General features: G+C 39.1%; 1 protein-coding gene across 1 annotated transcript; it reads left to right on the forward strand.

The window, feature by feature from the left end:
- Window positions 1-1,389: 1,389 nt before the first annotated feature.
- On the forward strand, window positions 1,390-12,797 carry sf1 (splicing factor 1). The gene is made up of 12 exons (XM_022678546.2): window positions 1,390-1,803; window positions 2,829-2,951; window positions 5,381-5,456; window positions 8,665-8,817; window positions 9,021-9,110; window positions 9,468-9,651; window positions 9,756-9,871; window positions 10,138-10,245; window positions 10,381-10,567; window positions 10,846-11,068; window positions 11,154-11,318; window positions 11,902-12,797. The coding sequence occupies exons 1-12, from the start codon at window positions 1,563-1,565 to the stop codon at window positions 12,222-12,224; spliced, it is 1,989 nt and encodes a 662-aa protein (XP_022534267.1). The 5' UTR covers window positions 1,390-1,562; the 3' UTR covers window positions 12,225-12,797.
- Window positions 12,798-13,403: the final 606 nt, after the last annotated feature.

The following is a 13,403-nucleotide window of genomic DNA, read 5'->3' on the forward strand; positions in this document are numbered from 1 at the left end:
CTTAATCCCACATGGGTCCCATCTAGGCTACATGTGCAATGTACAACCCAGATGAGGCCATCACTGGAATCCATGTGTGAGGCCAACATGGAAGCCATGGACAACTTACTGGTTCCCAGGTGGACTACAAATTCAGACCCCACATAGGATATAACTGAGCACTGTCTGTTTCTCAGACAGGGATTAAACTCTTCCTAGATTAAAAATTTAATTAAATTGGAAATCTTTATTTCGGAATGCTTTATATGCTTCTGGACTAGACCTTAGTGTAGAAGGTCAAACTGTTGTATGTGTATTAATCATTTTACCAATTTGGCTCCACTGTAATTCGTTATAGTTTAATGGTTATAATAATATTGTTTTTTAGCAATGTAAACTTCGTGTAGCTACTGCCCAGAAGTTCAGAATATGGATTATATTTTACGTTTTATTTATATTGAAATATGGATAGAAAATTTGATTCTCTTCATTTTTTATATTTTGCAATGTCACTTTTTGGAGATTGAACTGTTTATTTTACATATTTAACTAAGGACAACATGTGTAGAGATTAATCTGTGTACAAATGAATCAAACATATGACTATAAATCCAATTATTATGATCTTACTTTATTATCAATTATGCTTATGTGTTAAGAAGGAAACTGTGATTAATTGCAATTAATCACAGCATATAACATATTGTGTGACCAATCAAAAGTTTGGAACACCTTATTATTTGTAGTTTTTCTTTATTCATTTATTTAATGTATTTTCTACACTGTATATTAATATTAAAGACATGAAAACAAACTAAACCTGATCGACTGAGCTTCACAGTGTGAAGGAAAGTACCTCCAGGAACTCCTTCAGGACACTAAGAAAACTATTCTAGGTGACTGCCTCGTGAAGACACTGAGATTAATACCAAGAGTGTGCAGATCTGTCCTCAAAGCTACTTTAAAAGAATCTAAATTATATAAAAAACATATTCTGGTTTGTTTAACACTTTTTTGTTTATAAAATAATACTGCATGTTCCTGCATGGCTTCTTCAATATTAAATATACAATTTTAAAAAATCATAAAAAGAAAGAAAGCACATTGAAGGAGAAGAGGTGTGTCCAAATTTATGGCTGGTACTCCCTGATCTATCTCCCATATCCTCCAGTAATGATTTTGTTGAATCTGTATATAAGGTAGATCCGTATGATTACCAGATCCGGTAAAATGAGCCGCCGTTTTATCTATGCTTTTCCCAATGGAGATTATGGAGCGTGTGGCATCCAATCATAGTTCTGTAAAATCTCAAGGCGGGAGGAGTGCGTCCAATGAGAATCGAAAGCGCGGTGATTGACGCCCCGTCGGACCAATTGCTGCTATTATACGGAGACCCTGAACCTCCTTTGTCCACCTCAACCGACGCCATCTTGACCGAGCATCGGTTAGGGAAGGTTGTACGGGTTGTGAGGGCGGCGCTCGGGTTCGTTTATTTTAGAAATAATAAAAGAATAAGAAATAAAGTTGATCAGAATCGAGGAGAAGCGGATAGAAGAGAGGGGCTGCAGGTAAAACTCTCAGAAATGGCAACGGGAGCGAACGCCACCCCGCTGGGGAAGCTGCACCCGAGCATCGGCGCTAAGCGGGGTTTCGACGCGGGGCCGGGCACGGGGTTAATGACTCCGCCGGGGCCTCCGGTCTCCTTCCCCATGCAGAACTTTCCGCAGCCGCAGATGCCCAGTTTACCTTTTCCGCAGTTCCCCGGAGTTCCCGGAGCTGGGTTTGCGAATCCGGCTGCAGTGGGTTTGCAGTCCCAGGGTGGAGGTACAGTATTACTGTGTGTGTGTGTGACTGTGTGTGTGGATCTGCGGGGCTATTAGCCTTTAGCTAAAGATGCTAATAGCTTTAACACTCCAGAACATTCTGAACCTTATGTTAGCTATATCTGCGCAGTCGACTCTAGTCTTTAACTTTAGCTAACCCTACCTAGTGTAACACTTTTAAACCTCAGGAAGGCCTGTGAAGAGATCTGAGGCCTTTTAGGACTACAATATTCAGCTGCTCTCTACCTGAAGCATGGCTGCGGGCTAGAAAAAAGCACAGGCCCATGCTGCTCGATTCCTCACCACAGTAGCTTAGGTAAGCTAAGCTAGGTGTGTACGATACCGTATCGTGAGCAATAATATCGTGAAAAAATAGATATCTTAATAACGCGATATTATTAAAAGAAGCCTTGTTTTGTTTTGTAGCTAGTAGATTTTTGCTCTAACATTAGTGTATTTGCGTTTGCTTACATACACTGCCTGCCACCCGCTGCATAAAGCTTTCTCCAGCACATCCCAAAGATTCACAATGAAATTAAGGTCTGGACTCTGTGGTAAACAATCCATGTGTAAAAATGATCATCTCTTGTTCCCTGAAACACTCTTTCAAAATTCCAGCCCCATGAATCCCCTGTGCCACCAGGGAAGAAAAAAAATCCATTGATGGAAGAACCTGGTCTATTTTCATACACTGTTGCTGAACCCCACAACATTTACTTAGTTGAACCCAGATGGGGACTTTTCTTTTGGCCAGGCAGTGTATTTTATTTAGTTACACTATCTTTAAAGAATTTAACCCTTTTAGACCTGAATTATCTCCAGTGGTTGGGGGAAATGTAAGACTGTTTTTTTGTCTGTAATGCAGACAACAACAAAATCAATTGCATTTGGGAAATGATCACAGAATCACACTGTAACTAAACATGAAACCATGACTTGTGTCTAGACTGTGTTGTTATGAATGCCACATGTATACATCTCTATGCAGTAGTACTAGTCATTTATAATACAACACTCTCATAATAGATCAGAAGAAAAGGAAAAAGAGCCGCTGGAGCAGTGAGACTCCTGATCAGAAGACCGTTATCCCCGGCATGCCCACGGTCATCCCTCCAGGGCTCACCCGTGAACAAGAGCGAGCTTATATAGGTAATTCAGTCCCATTTTCTCTTCTTATCTACATATTTTGGTTGGTGAACACTATCTGAAATGGTTTTTACTCCCCTCCACAGCCCAACAGCCCCCTTTTTCGTTTTAATTTTTCCAGTCCAACAACTTGTGTGCCCATTGCTTCATAACAATTTGCACATCATGCAGAGGACGTGGTCGACAAAATCCTTAATAGAAATGATTCACCGAGTTGCTCAGACATTATTGAACTTGCATGCCAAAATGTTGCCACCAATATTTGACCAGCAAAAAATCCTGTGTTTTCAGATACAGAATTTTCCCAGTAAAATTCCTTAGTGTGTGAGCATACTTGGCATGTTTCAAACACTAATCCAAGGTTTTTTATTTGTCATCTGAAAGTCTGTAAATTAAAACCCAGATATCTATTATGGGTATTTTCCAATTCTAATTGCATGAAAGGTGCAGAGTTGGTTCTTATACTGCTGAATTGTTTGCGTAATTGTCACAGCTTGTGTTCCATCAGACATCTATAATCAATTACCCACAGTCTCTCTCTGATGTTGCTGCTTGTTGTGAATTGTCTTCTGGCTGCAGGATATCATCACTGCTCATGTTAACTATGAAAAGTGTCTTAACCAGTCAGATTGGAAAAAGAGCAGGCAATGCAGGCCTAACATGAATTGCAGTCATCTTCATTACCAGTGTCCTGAATGTGCTGTGTAACGCGGTCAGTGTCCCCATTCCCGCCAGGTGCTTGCTCTCAAGTGGCATGTGGTTTAGTTGTTTTCAAAACCTCATGTGACTAATGCATCTTGTTCACTGGTGTTCTATATCCTGAGTCACTTAATAAACATTTCTTCAACTTGGGCCACTTGACTAATTTGATACATGGGGTGCAGTATTGCATTAATCTTCCTACCTCTAAAGGTACAAAATAAAAATGTGCTCAAATACAAGTGGTTAAAAGATTATTTCAGAGTGGTGGTCACAAAATCTGCTCTACCTTGCTGCAGAGTTTGGCTGTTAACCCAAACTACCCCAACCAATGTACCTAATTGCTTTCTTCAGAGGTGCGTACTTTGCAGAATGATAATTAATTTTGGATTAGAAGGTAAACCTGCAGAGAGGTAGATCTTCTTGAGGTAAAATTGTGACCATGCATTTGAAGGAGTGTCATTGCAAAGTCGGTTAGCATGGGTTGAGGCCTAGTAACATATAGGTTTGATTCATTGCTGCTTTTGGGAGTGCACAGTGATATTGGAATCACAGATTTAGACCAATGCCTGTAGAGTGGAGTATTTAAGGAGCATATTATCTTGCCATTTTGGTCCAAAAATAATGTTATTTTTCCATAGTGCAAATCCATGTAGACTTTGTCCCAGTTTGACATGTCTGAGAATCAGAACAGATAAATACTTGGAAAAATATCAGCATTGGGCCAGAATTCCCATATCAGTGCATCCCTAAATGCCATGTATATGAACTGGTTATTACTGTTAGGCCTCAGCTTTGCTGGAAACTTCTTACTCAAGTGGCCTTTCAATAACTAAATGCGTTATTGACATGTTGAAGTTTGTTGTTAAGAATTGGTTCTCCCCTTGATGTCCACTTGTGGCACTGACCTATGATTTGATCTCTTCACGTTTATTACTTTTTGCATCCTTCTTGCTCGGTGTCCAGAGAAAACACGGTTTATGGAACAGAACTGTGTTCCTTTGAGACTGTCAGGCCTGTAGGGTAGCACATAGTCTGTTAATCATTTTCAGTTTCCATTAATGACATCAGCAGTGTTTACATTACATAGCCTGAGTGTTATCCTCAGCCTAACTTTCTTCTTGTGCTTTCTTCTTAATGAAGATGCAAATTTGGTGCATTTACATTTAAACTGGCATGCTATGTGACTTCCCTTGTTGAAAGTGCTGTGGCTAAAGTCTGTTCTTTAGGAATGCTTATTTTTAGTATGTTATTAAATTAATTGTTTTATATTGTCAGACTTTTTTTGTGACACCACTTCTCTCATCCAGAACTCCCAAATACATGAAATCAAAGTGAGTTTCTGAATTGGTGGCACAAAAAATAGTTGGCTGCCAATTAAACTCTTCCTATGTGTTTTATTTCTTTTAGTTTTAATGTTATAATGTGAAATGCATTTATATTGGTTATCTTAGAGTTGTGTTTTAGAAAGCTGTAATTTGTAGTATAGATTCAGTTATTGATTTTTACAGGAATAAGGAAGAGTTAAAAATATTTTAGTCTTTAATGCTGACATTGATTCTTATTCTATCATTCATGTTAATCATCATTTCTTTCTTTTCTTTTATTAATGAGTGAGCCACTAAAGTGACATGCACTCTTTGTTTTGGGGTATTGTTTTTTCTGCTAACCACATTTTTCTTGGTCCTTTTTTTTCTTTTCTTTTTTTTCTTTCCTAACCTGATTTCTTCCAGTCCAACTGCAGATTGAAGACCTGACTCGTAAACTGCGTACAGGAGACCTGGGAATCCCTGTTAATCCTGAGGACAGGTCGGAATAACCATTTAAACCCAACAACAGTAACACTTTCTTTACCTCTTCATCTATTATGAAGCCAAATAAAAACTGTGCTATAATGTGCTATGTACGATAGGTTAATATATGAAAAAAATATAGTTAGTTAACCATGTCTTTAGCTATGTAGGTTTCAGAGGCAATATACATTTAGTTATTGTGTGCTATATTAGGAGACATCATATCTTTGCTTCTCCAGTTTTTGTATACATTTAAAAGGTTTAAATTTAAGTGTCTGTTACAACTTTGTTTTGAAAGGTTTTTAATCATTGTCTTACACTATGATCTTGGCATATGAGTTAGAAAGAACATGCTTATATAATTTTTCAATTTATTTAATATTTTATATATTTTAGTGTTTTGTTTTTTATTTATATACATACATACACACATTTTAATACATTTGTAAAGTTGGATTTTCATTTCTATTTTAAAGTATCTATATACTTTGTGTACTTGGTAGTATATTTAACTTTTTTCACATGATAAAAGCAGGGATCACAGTATATCTGGAGAGGCAAAGGCATGATCAGACTCTTAAATGAGAATTTAATAAAAAAAAAAATATATATATATATATATATATATATACACACACACACACATATATTTGTCAGTGATGTTCTGAGGTAAAGGACGGGAATAGATCAATGCTTTCCAGAATATGAAACACTTACTGGAGAAATATATACTTGTAAATATGATTTGTTTTGTTTTAGCTAGAAATGAGGAAAATGGCTTTCTTTTACCATATTGAAAATGCAGTTAAGGCAACTAAGAAGATACAAGACAGTGAGATGTCCCAGTCCAATATTGGGGTTCTTGGGCCACTCGACATAATTTAGTGGATTGGTTGCCAGCAAATTTATGATGGATCCATTCTGATTCTTTATAGCCTTTAAACAACAGTGGCAGTGAGGAGCGCATCTAGGTTGTGGAAAAACAAGTGTCAGTTTTGGTCATCAGCAGGAGAAGATCTATTTTGACTATAGACCTCCATTTTCAAAATTAAAAGTACAGGCTGTAGAAAGCAGCTTTTTTAAAGGATGCTAAATGATCAAGGAGGTCAGGCAGATAGTGTTATTAGGTGCATTTTTACTTTGGATCATATCAGGGGGCCAAAAAATGGATTGGGACATCCCGAAAGACAAATTTGGCTGAGATTTTTTCCTCTAACTAAACTTTCAGTATTAAAGTAAAGGAAGCACATGCTTTTTTATTGGTAGTTTGACTTATAGTTTGCTACTATTGCTGGGTATAAACTAAAGCTTAAGGCTAGTTGATCAGGTGGAGGGGTACAAAATTATGCAGCCTATGGAAACTTTGTGTTGATTCAGTGACAGATCTATGTGCTTCCTTTTCTTTAAGTAATCTTCTTAGTCAAGTTCTAGTCAAATTAATTTGTTTTGAAAGAGTAGGAAGCTTTTAGGTTTTAAGGATTTTAGAAATTGACAGACATTGGTTCAGTAATTTATCTAATTTTAAAAGAATAAACGTTTTGCTTTTAATGTGGAGCATAGAAATAGAAATTGTGTTATGCTGGTCATGGGTGTCTTCATATGGTTCTCATCAGATGAACAGATTTTTGCTGTTTTTTTTCTTCCATTTATGTTTATAATATTTATATATAATTTATATGATAACATTTGTGGTATGTTTTTATATAAATGCATGCTTGACACACATTTTGCATGTTGACTTAGGAAATTGTTTAGTATTCATAGTTTTATTGTTATGTCTTTGCCCTATTTAATTGTATATTTAGATAACATTTCAATACACTTTGAATAGAAACACTTTTTGTTCCCATATGTTTAAACATATATTAAGTTCCTTCTAACCCATATTGATAATCTATTGCCCCTGTCAGCTTAAATTCGCATTTCAACATTACAAATTCAAAGTCTCTTAAGCTTTGACTTGTTGGTTGTTCTGAAGGTCACTAACGATTTTCCATAAAGGGACTTCCCTGATTTTGTCCAGAAATTCTAACAGTATTCCAGATTTCCGCACTGGAAGACCTTTCTTGGAGGAGAACCCTCTGAAGCTGTCTTTCCTGGAGTAACCATAATCCTAATAACGGCTCGCATATAACTTGCATAAGCCTCTAACATTTAAAGCAGGAATTATAGTGTTGCTCATATGAGAGTGTCTTTTTGTTAGCCGCAAGCCCAGCTCTCTCTTCCTGCCATAGTCTCTCCAGCATAATCTTAATCCCAAATTTTCACAGCACACCAAAAACAAGCTTCTTTCTGAAGATCCGTTCACTGCAGGATATAGGAATGAGCGCTTCCCCACTTGCAATATGTAAAACAAACTCTGGGGGTGTTTCAGGTTGACGGCGGTGGAGTTTGCAAGCCAAAAGCGAGAGACTTTCCACTATTTTTTTATTTTTTAATTCACCTTTCTCCTCTTTTGAGTTGTCTCTCATGAATCTGTTAACGTCAATGCCGCTCTCTTTTTTTGAGAGTTCTCAAAAAGGTTGACTTTCTAATCATAATTCATTTCCTCTAACCCAAATTCCCCCTCTCGTAACCTTTTTCAAGCGCAGAGCTTCGTAATGCAGCATAACGGCAACATCCAAGGATAAGGTAATGATTGGAGCCAGCTCTAGAATGTTCTTCTCGGGAGTGTGAAGTCTGCCACAGACATCCAAACATATTTCCTGTGCCAGAAGTCTGCCTGCTCCTGTGTGAAGGGGTAGCTCAGTTTCCACAGAGACAATTGAGCAAATGTGTTGGTTGCCCCACTTGTCCAAAATAGAAGTTACTTCGGCTTTTCTCCTTTTGTGAGTCTAATAGACAGAAAAAGATAATCCGTCAGAACATAGTATCTTCCATCTGTCAAGTTCTTTTATGGGGGAATAAACTTGGTACTTTTCTGTAGTTGGGCAATAAAGTTGCACCTTTGTTGTAGGTTTCCCCAGTGAAAGACAATGTTTTCCCCCCTCTATCTCTGCCAGAGTTACTTTTTCTTACCCTATTTTTATCTTTGCTCCTTCACAATTTGACTTTGGGACATCCCGTGCACTTTTAATGTGACCAAAAAAAAAAAAAACACCATTAGGCCAGCTAGGGTTAGATACGAGTTGTTCTCACATGTACCACTCCTTTAAAAGCAACATTGAATTGATTTTTAATAGTGTTTGCATTTTTCCTGTCTATATTCCTTCTTTTGCCAACAGGTCCCCTTCTCCTGAGCCAATTTATAACAGTGAGGGTAAAAGGCTGAATACACGCGAGTACCGCACCCGCAAAAAACTGGAGGAGGAGAGACATTCGCTCATCACTGAGATGGTTGGGCTGAACCCAGAGTTCAAGCCCCCTGCTGACTATAAGTAAGTGACACTTTTTTTCATATATATTTTTTTAATCAGACGTTCTCCTCATTCTGGAGTGCATTTTTACAACTGACTCGCCTGCTCACAAGGCACATTGTGCAATTATTAAACAGAATAACAAGTTGTTAACCGAGTGTTTTATAGCTGGTACCTCTAGCTGTTTTAACTCTGTTTTTAATGGTTTTCTTTCTTCTTTTTAGGCCTCCAGCTACCAGAGTCAGTGATAAGGTGATGATCCCGCAGGACGAGTATCCAGAAATAAATTTTGTTGGGCTGTTGATTGGACCACGGTATGTTTTACTAATTTCACAGTAGGAAAACTTGACATTGAAATATTTAGTTGTCTGTTGCATACTGCACTACTATAAATAATTTACACCAGACTTTGCCAGAAGTCAATGGGCAGAGTCAAGAAAATTTGGTATCACACGGTGTGGTTACCATCCATAATATTGCACGTCATTTAACTATTGCACGTGCACATATGTGATTACAGTGCTGAAATAAAATATTGTGCAGCCATATTCCACATCTTTTTTTTATTCGTCTTAATTAAGTATAACTTATTTTAGAACTTTGTATGGTTTAAGGTAACAATAAGAAGCATATGTGAATGCAGATTTAAATAACTGCCTTTTGTTCCACAGTGGCAACACGCTCAAAAACATTGAGAAAGAATGTTGTGCCAAGATCATGATCCGTGGAAAGGGCTCTGTAAAGGAAGGCAAAGTTGGTCGTAAGGATGGACAGATGCTCCCTGGGGAGGATGAACCTCTACATGCCCTGGTCACTGCTAATACCATGGAAAATGTCAAGAAGGCTGTGGAGCAGGTAAAGAGGCTTCTTGATGGACCTCTGTCATAGTTATTGTTAATTATATTCAGTGACTGCTCAGTCTTTAGCCTAATGTCTAATTTTCTGTTTGTTTCTTATAGATTCGTAACATACTGAAGCAGGGCATTGAGACACCAGAAGATCAGAACGACCTGAGGAAGATGCAGCTGAGGGAGCTGGCCAGACTTAACGGCACTCTCAGAGAGGATGACAACAGGTGCTTACTTCCACTTCCTCCTCCTTCCATTTCATTCCACCTTTGTCCTCTCTAAGAGAATTTGCATTCTGCCTGGAAGACCTACATCTTCTGTTTACGCAGAGTTATATATTAATCTCATGTTTGTACAGGGATCGTTCAAAGACCACAGTCATGCCTCTGTGTTTATGCATGCCTGTTAATGAATAAAAGACAGTTTGCGTTAGTGTAATGTAATTTTAAGTGCATGATCTCTGATATAAATATGGTATGTTGTCCCTCTGCAGGATCTTGCGCCCATGGCAAAGCTCTGAGCCTCGTAGCATCACAAACACCACCTTGTGCACAAAATGTGGAGGAGCAGGCCACATTGCCTCTGACTGCAAGTTCACTAGGTAGGCAATCTGCTTTCTACAATTAAATATCTTTTTTCTTTTTTAAGTATGTTTAGTGTTTGTCCAGCCCTCAAATAATTATTTATCCATCAATTCATCCACTGTCTGAACAACTTTTACCAATGCTTTTTGCAGCTCTTATACCCAAAGACAAGGTGAGCCTCCCCAATCGGCTCAGGATAAGGCCCGTATGGATAAAGAATATCTTTCTCTAATGGCTGAACTGGGAGAGGCTCCGGTTCCTCCTGCTGGTGGTGGACACAATTCTACACCACCCAGTGGACCCAGAGGGTCTGGGCCTAGCAACAATCAGCCCCCTCCAGTGAGTACAGCCTAGTCTTGCCAAATGTTGAATTCAATTAAGATGCTCAGATATATTACAAATAAATACATTTGCTGTTCTTACCCTAAAATAAGTACTTGAAAACATGATTAGTAACATGATGCTGCGCAGCTTGTGATTGTCCTGTCTCGTCCTGGTTATATTGAATTACAGTGTATGGTGTCTGTAGGTTTGATAGTTCAGCAAGTCATACATATACATCATTCAGTCTTTTTTCCCTTTCTCCCTTTTTATTTATTTATTTTTTTAAATATCAGGCTCGTCCTCCGTGGATGAACTCTGGCCCTTCTGATAACAGGAACTTCCACAGCATGCATGGTGGTCATGGTGGTCATGGAGGCCCCCACAACTTCCCTCCTCCAATGCCCAATATGGGCGGGCCACCCATGCCCCCCAACCCCAATGGCATGCCCCCACCCTGGATGCAGCCACCACCTCCACCCATGGGCCAAGGCCCAGCTCCTCCTGGACACCCAATGGGTGAGTATGTTTGTTGGTTGTTCTTTTATGGAACATATGGGTTCATTTCACTAAAACCTTTTATTTAAATAACTTTTTTTTTCAGGTTTGTTGCCCCCACCAATGGGAATGATGCCACCCCCTCCACCTCCCCCAAACAGCCAGCCTCCCCCTCCACCATCCGGGCCTCTGCCACCATGGCAACAGCAGGCTCCACCACCTCCACCAACCAGCAGCATGGCTACCAGTGCCCCACTGCCATGGCAACAGAGTGAGTAGATGTTTTTATTGGACTTTTCAGTTAATGCAGCGTCTATTTAGGGTGTCTTCACACTTGTCCTGACTAAACAAGCCTGAATAAACAGACCTGCATTCAGGACTAATTTTGACTTCATTTGGGGGAGGGGCTCATTATTGCTGGTTTGCTTTCACACACAAGAACTGCCTCTGAACTGTGAATTGAATGCTATGTCAGTTGCATAGGTCACTTTTCTGCATGCAGTGTTGTGCATGAGCGAACACTTTTTACAAATGATAAACGTGAGCATCTTTTGAATTTCGTGCGCCTGACCAACACAAATAATTTATATCCACTAATAAAGGATATTCCTTTAATTTAGAAAATTAGAATGTTGTATTTTGCTAAAAAAAAAAAACAGTGTAAAAGCGTGTACATATGCTAACATTACTGCTACTGTAAGCTAGTGTAAAAAAGCTAAAATACATACTTTTTTTTTTTCTTTCTTTTTTTCCAGTGTTAGTTTATTATCCAAAAACTTGGTGCTTATGTTTTCATTTCATTTTTACCTTTTAAAAGTTTATTTACATACTTTCCTGTTTCTCTTCTCTTACAGATACGGTTACCACCTCCTCCCCAGGCACGGGTAATTTGCCTCCCTGGCAGCAGCCCCAGCCCTCAGCTGCTTCAGGCTCCCAGCCTCCGCCGCCTATGGGCAACCCATCCATGGTACCCCCTCCCCCAGGAGTTCAACCACCGTTGCCCCCTGGTGCCCCTCCTCCTCCCCCACCCCCACCTCCAGGTTCAGCAGGCATGATGTATGCCCCCCCTCCACCACCACCCCCTATGGACCCCAGCTTTGTCACCATGATGGGGATCCCAGGGATGCCCCCTTTTGGGATGCCCCCAGCCCCTCCTCCACCACCACCCCAAAATTAAACACCTCGTATCTTAGTGGTGGCTCTAGATCAACTATAGAAGATTCAAGATATTTGGACAACAGGACTGTATCTGCTTGATGTATTGTTCATGCAACTGGCTTTTGAACAGCTCTTGATTGTGTTAAATTTTTTTCCCCTGCTTGACTAAAAAGGGACTGGATGGTGAAAGAGCGAGGAACGGAGTGTGGTGTGGCTGAGATGTGTACATTTGCTTAACTTAATTTGTTTCTGATTTTAAAATTGTAGTGTTTGATCAGTTGGTAAATTCTTTGTGTTCCTTAATGTGCAGGGAATGGTATGTGTGTTTTTGCAGGGCCTTCTTTTTCATGTTTTGGCTCAGATTAATGTCAGTTTAAATTGACATTCCAAATCGCATTTATTCAACAGATATGATCTATAATAAGTAGCTGTTTGATGCCAGATGTTGACCACGATTTGAAACACATTGTATCTATTTCGTTTTCTTTATTCATATCTGAAATCTGACGTTTTTGTTGACAATGTTGCCTTCCTTGACTATTTTTGTAATTCTGCATTCAGCTAAATAAAAGTTGAAATGGCTTAACTTTTAGGCAGTGAGAAATGTACAGATATGTAGCTTCTTTCCTGATGTTGTGCTTATGTTTAAGCAAGATATTAGATATTTGGTCAGTTTGAAATGCCTTTTGCCAGAGTGTGCAGAAAAGACAGTGTGAACTACTTGAATATTCAGTTGGAATAGCCCAGACCTATTTAAATTCTTGTCTTGCTTCTGCATTTAAAGTTTCCCACACTTGCCCTACTTATGTCTTTTGTGGAAACCCACAGCAACACATTAGGGAACTCTGTCTAGCCTTTTGCTTGGTAAGAAGCGTTGGAAACCTGGTGCACTTGCAATTAAACAACCAAATGTGTTGAACACCAATGTTCTTCTATTGGTTTTATCTTCTTGCACAGTGTATATTGAAACATGAGCTGCTTTAATGAGGGTGAATCTGGTAATCATCTCAAAGACCACTGGTCCTGGTCCCTTCACCTGTCCAGTATCAGGATTATCTGAATGAAAAGTGTAAATATTTCCAAGACACGTGTAAAACTCAGGAGGTGGTCAGAAACGCATATGATCCCTGTTATTAGCAAACAAGTTCTTGTTTAATATGCTGCCTCTGTTGGGTCCGAGCACAGGTATTCACTTACA

This window comes from Astyanax mexicanus, chromosome 8, assembly GCF_023375975.1.
Source record: "Astyanax mexicanus isolate ESR-SI-001 chromosome 8, AstMex3_surface, whole genome shotgun sequence".
In the NCBI taxonomy this organism is placed as follows: Eukaryota; Metazoa; Chordata; class Actinopteri; order Characiformes; family Acestrorhamphidae; genus Astyanax; species Astyanax mexicanus.

Coding starts and splice junctions, on each gene's coding strand:
- sf1 (XM_022678546.2), top strand. CDS start 1,563: ATGGCAACGGGAGCGAACGCCACCCCGCTGGGGAAGCTGCACCCGAGC. Junction 9,872..10,137: donor CTCAGAGAGGATGACAACAG/GTGCTTACTTCC, acceptor GTCCCTCTGCAG/GATCTTGCGCCCATGGCAAA. Junction 11,319..11,901: donor CCCACTGCCATGGCAACAGA/GTGAGTAGATGT, acceptor CTTCTCTTACAG/ATACGGTTACCACCTCCTCC.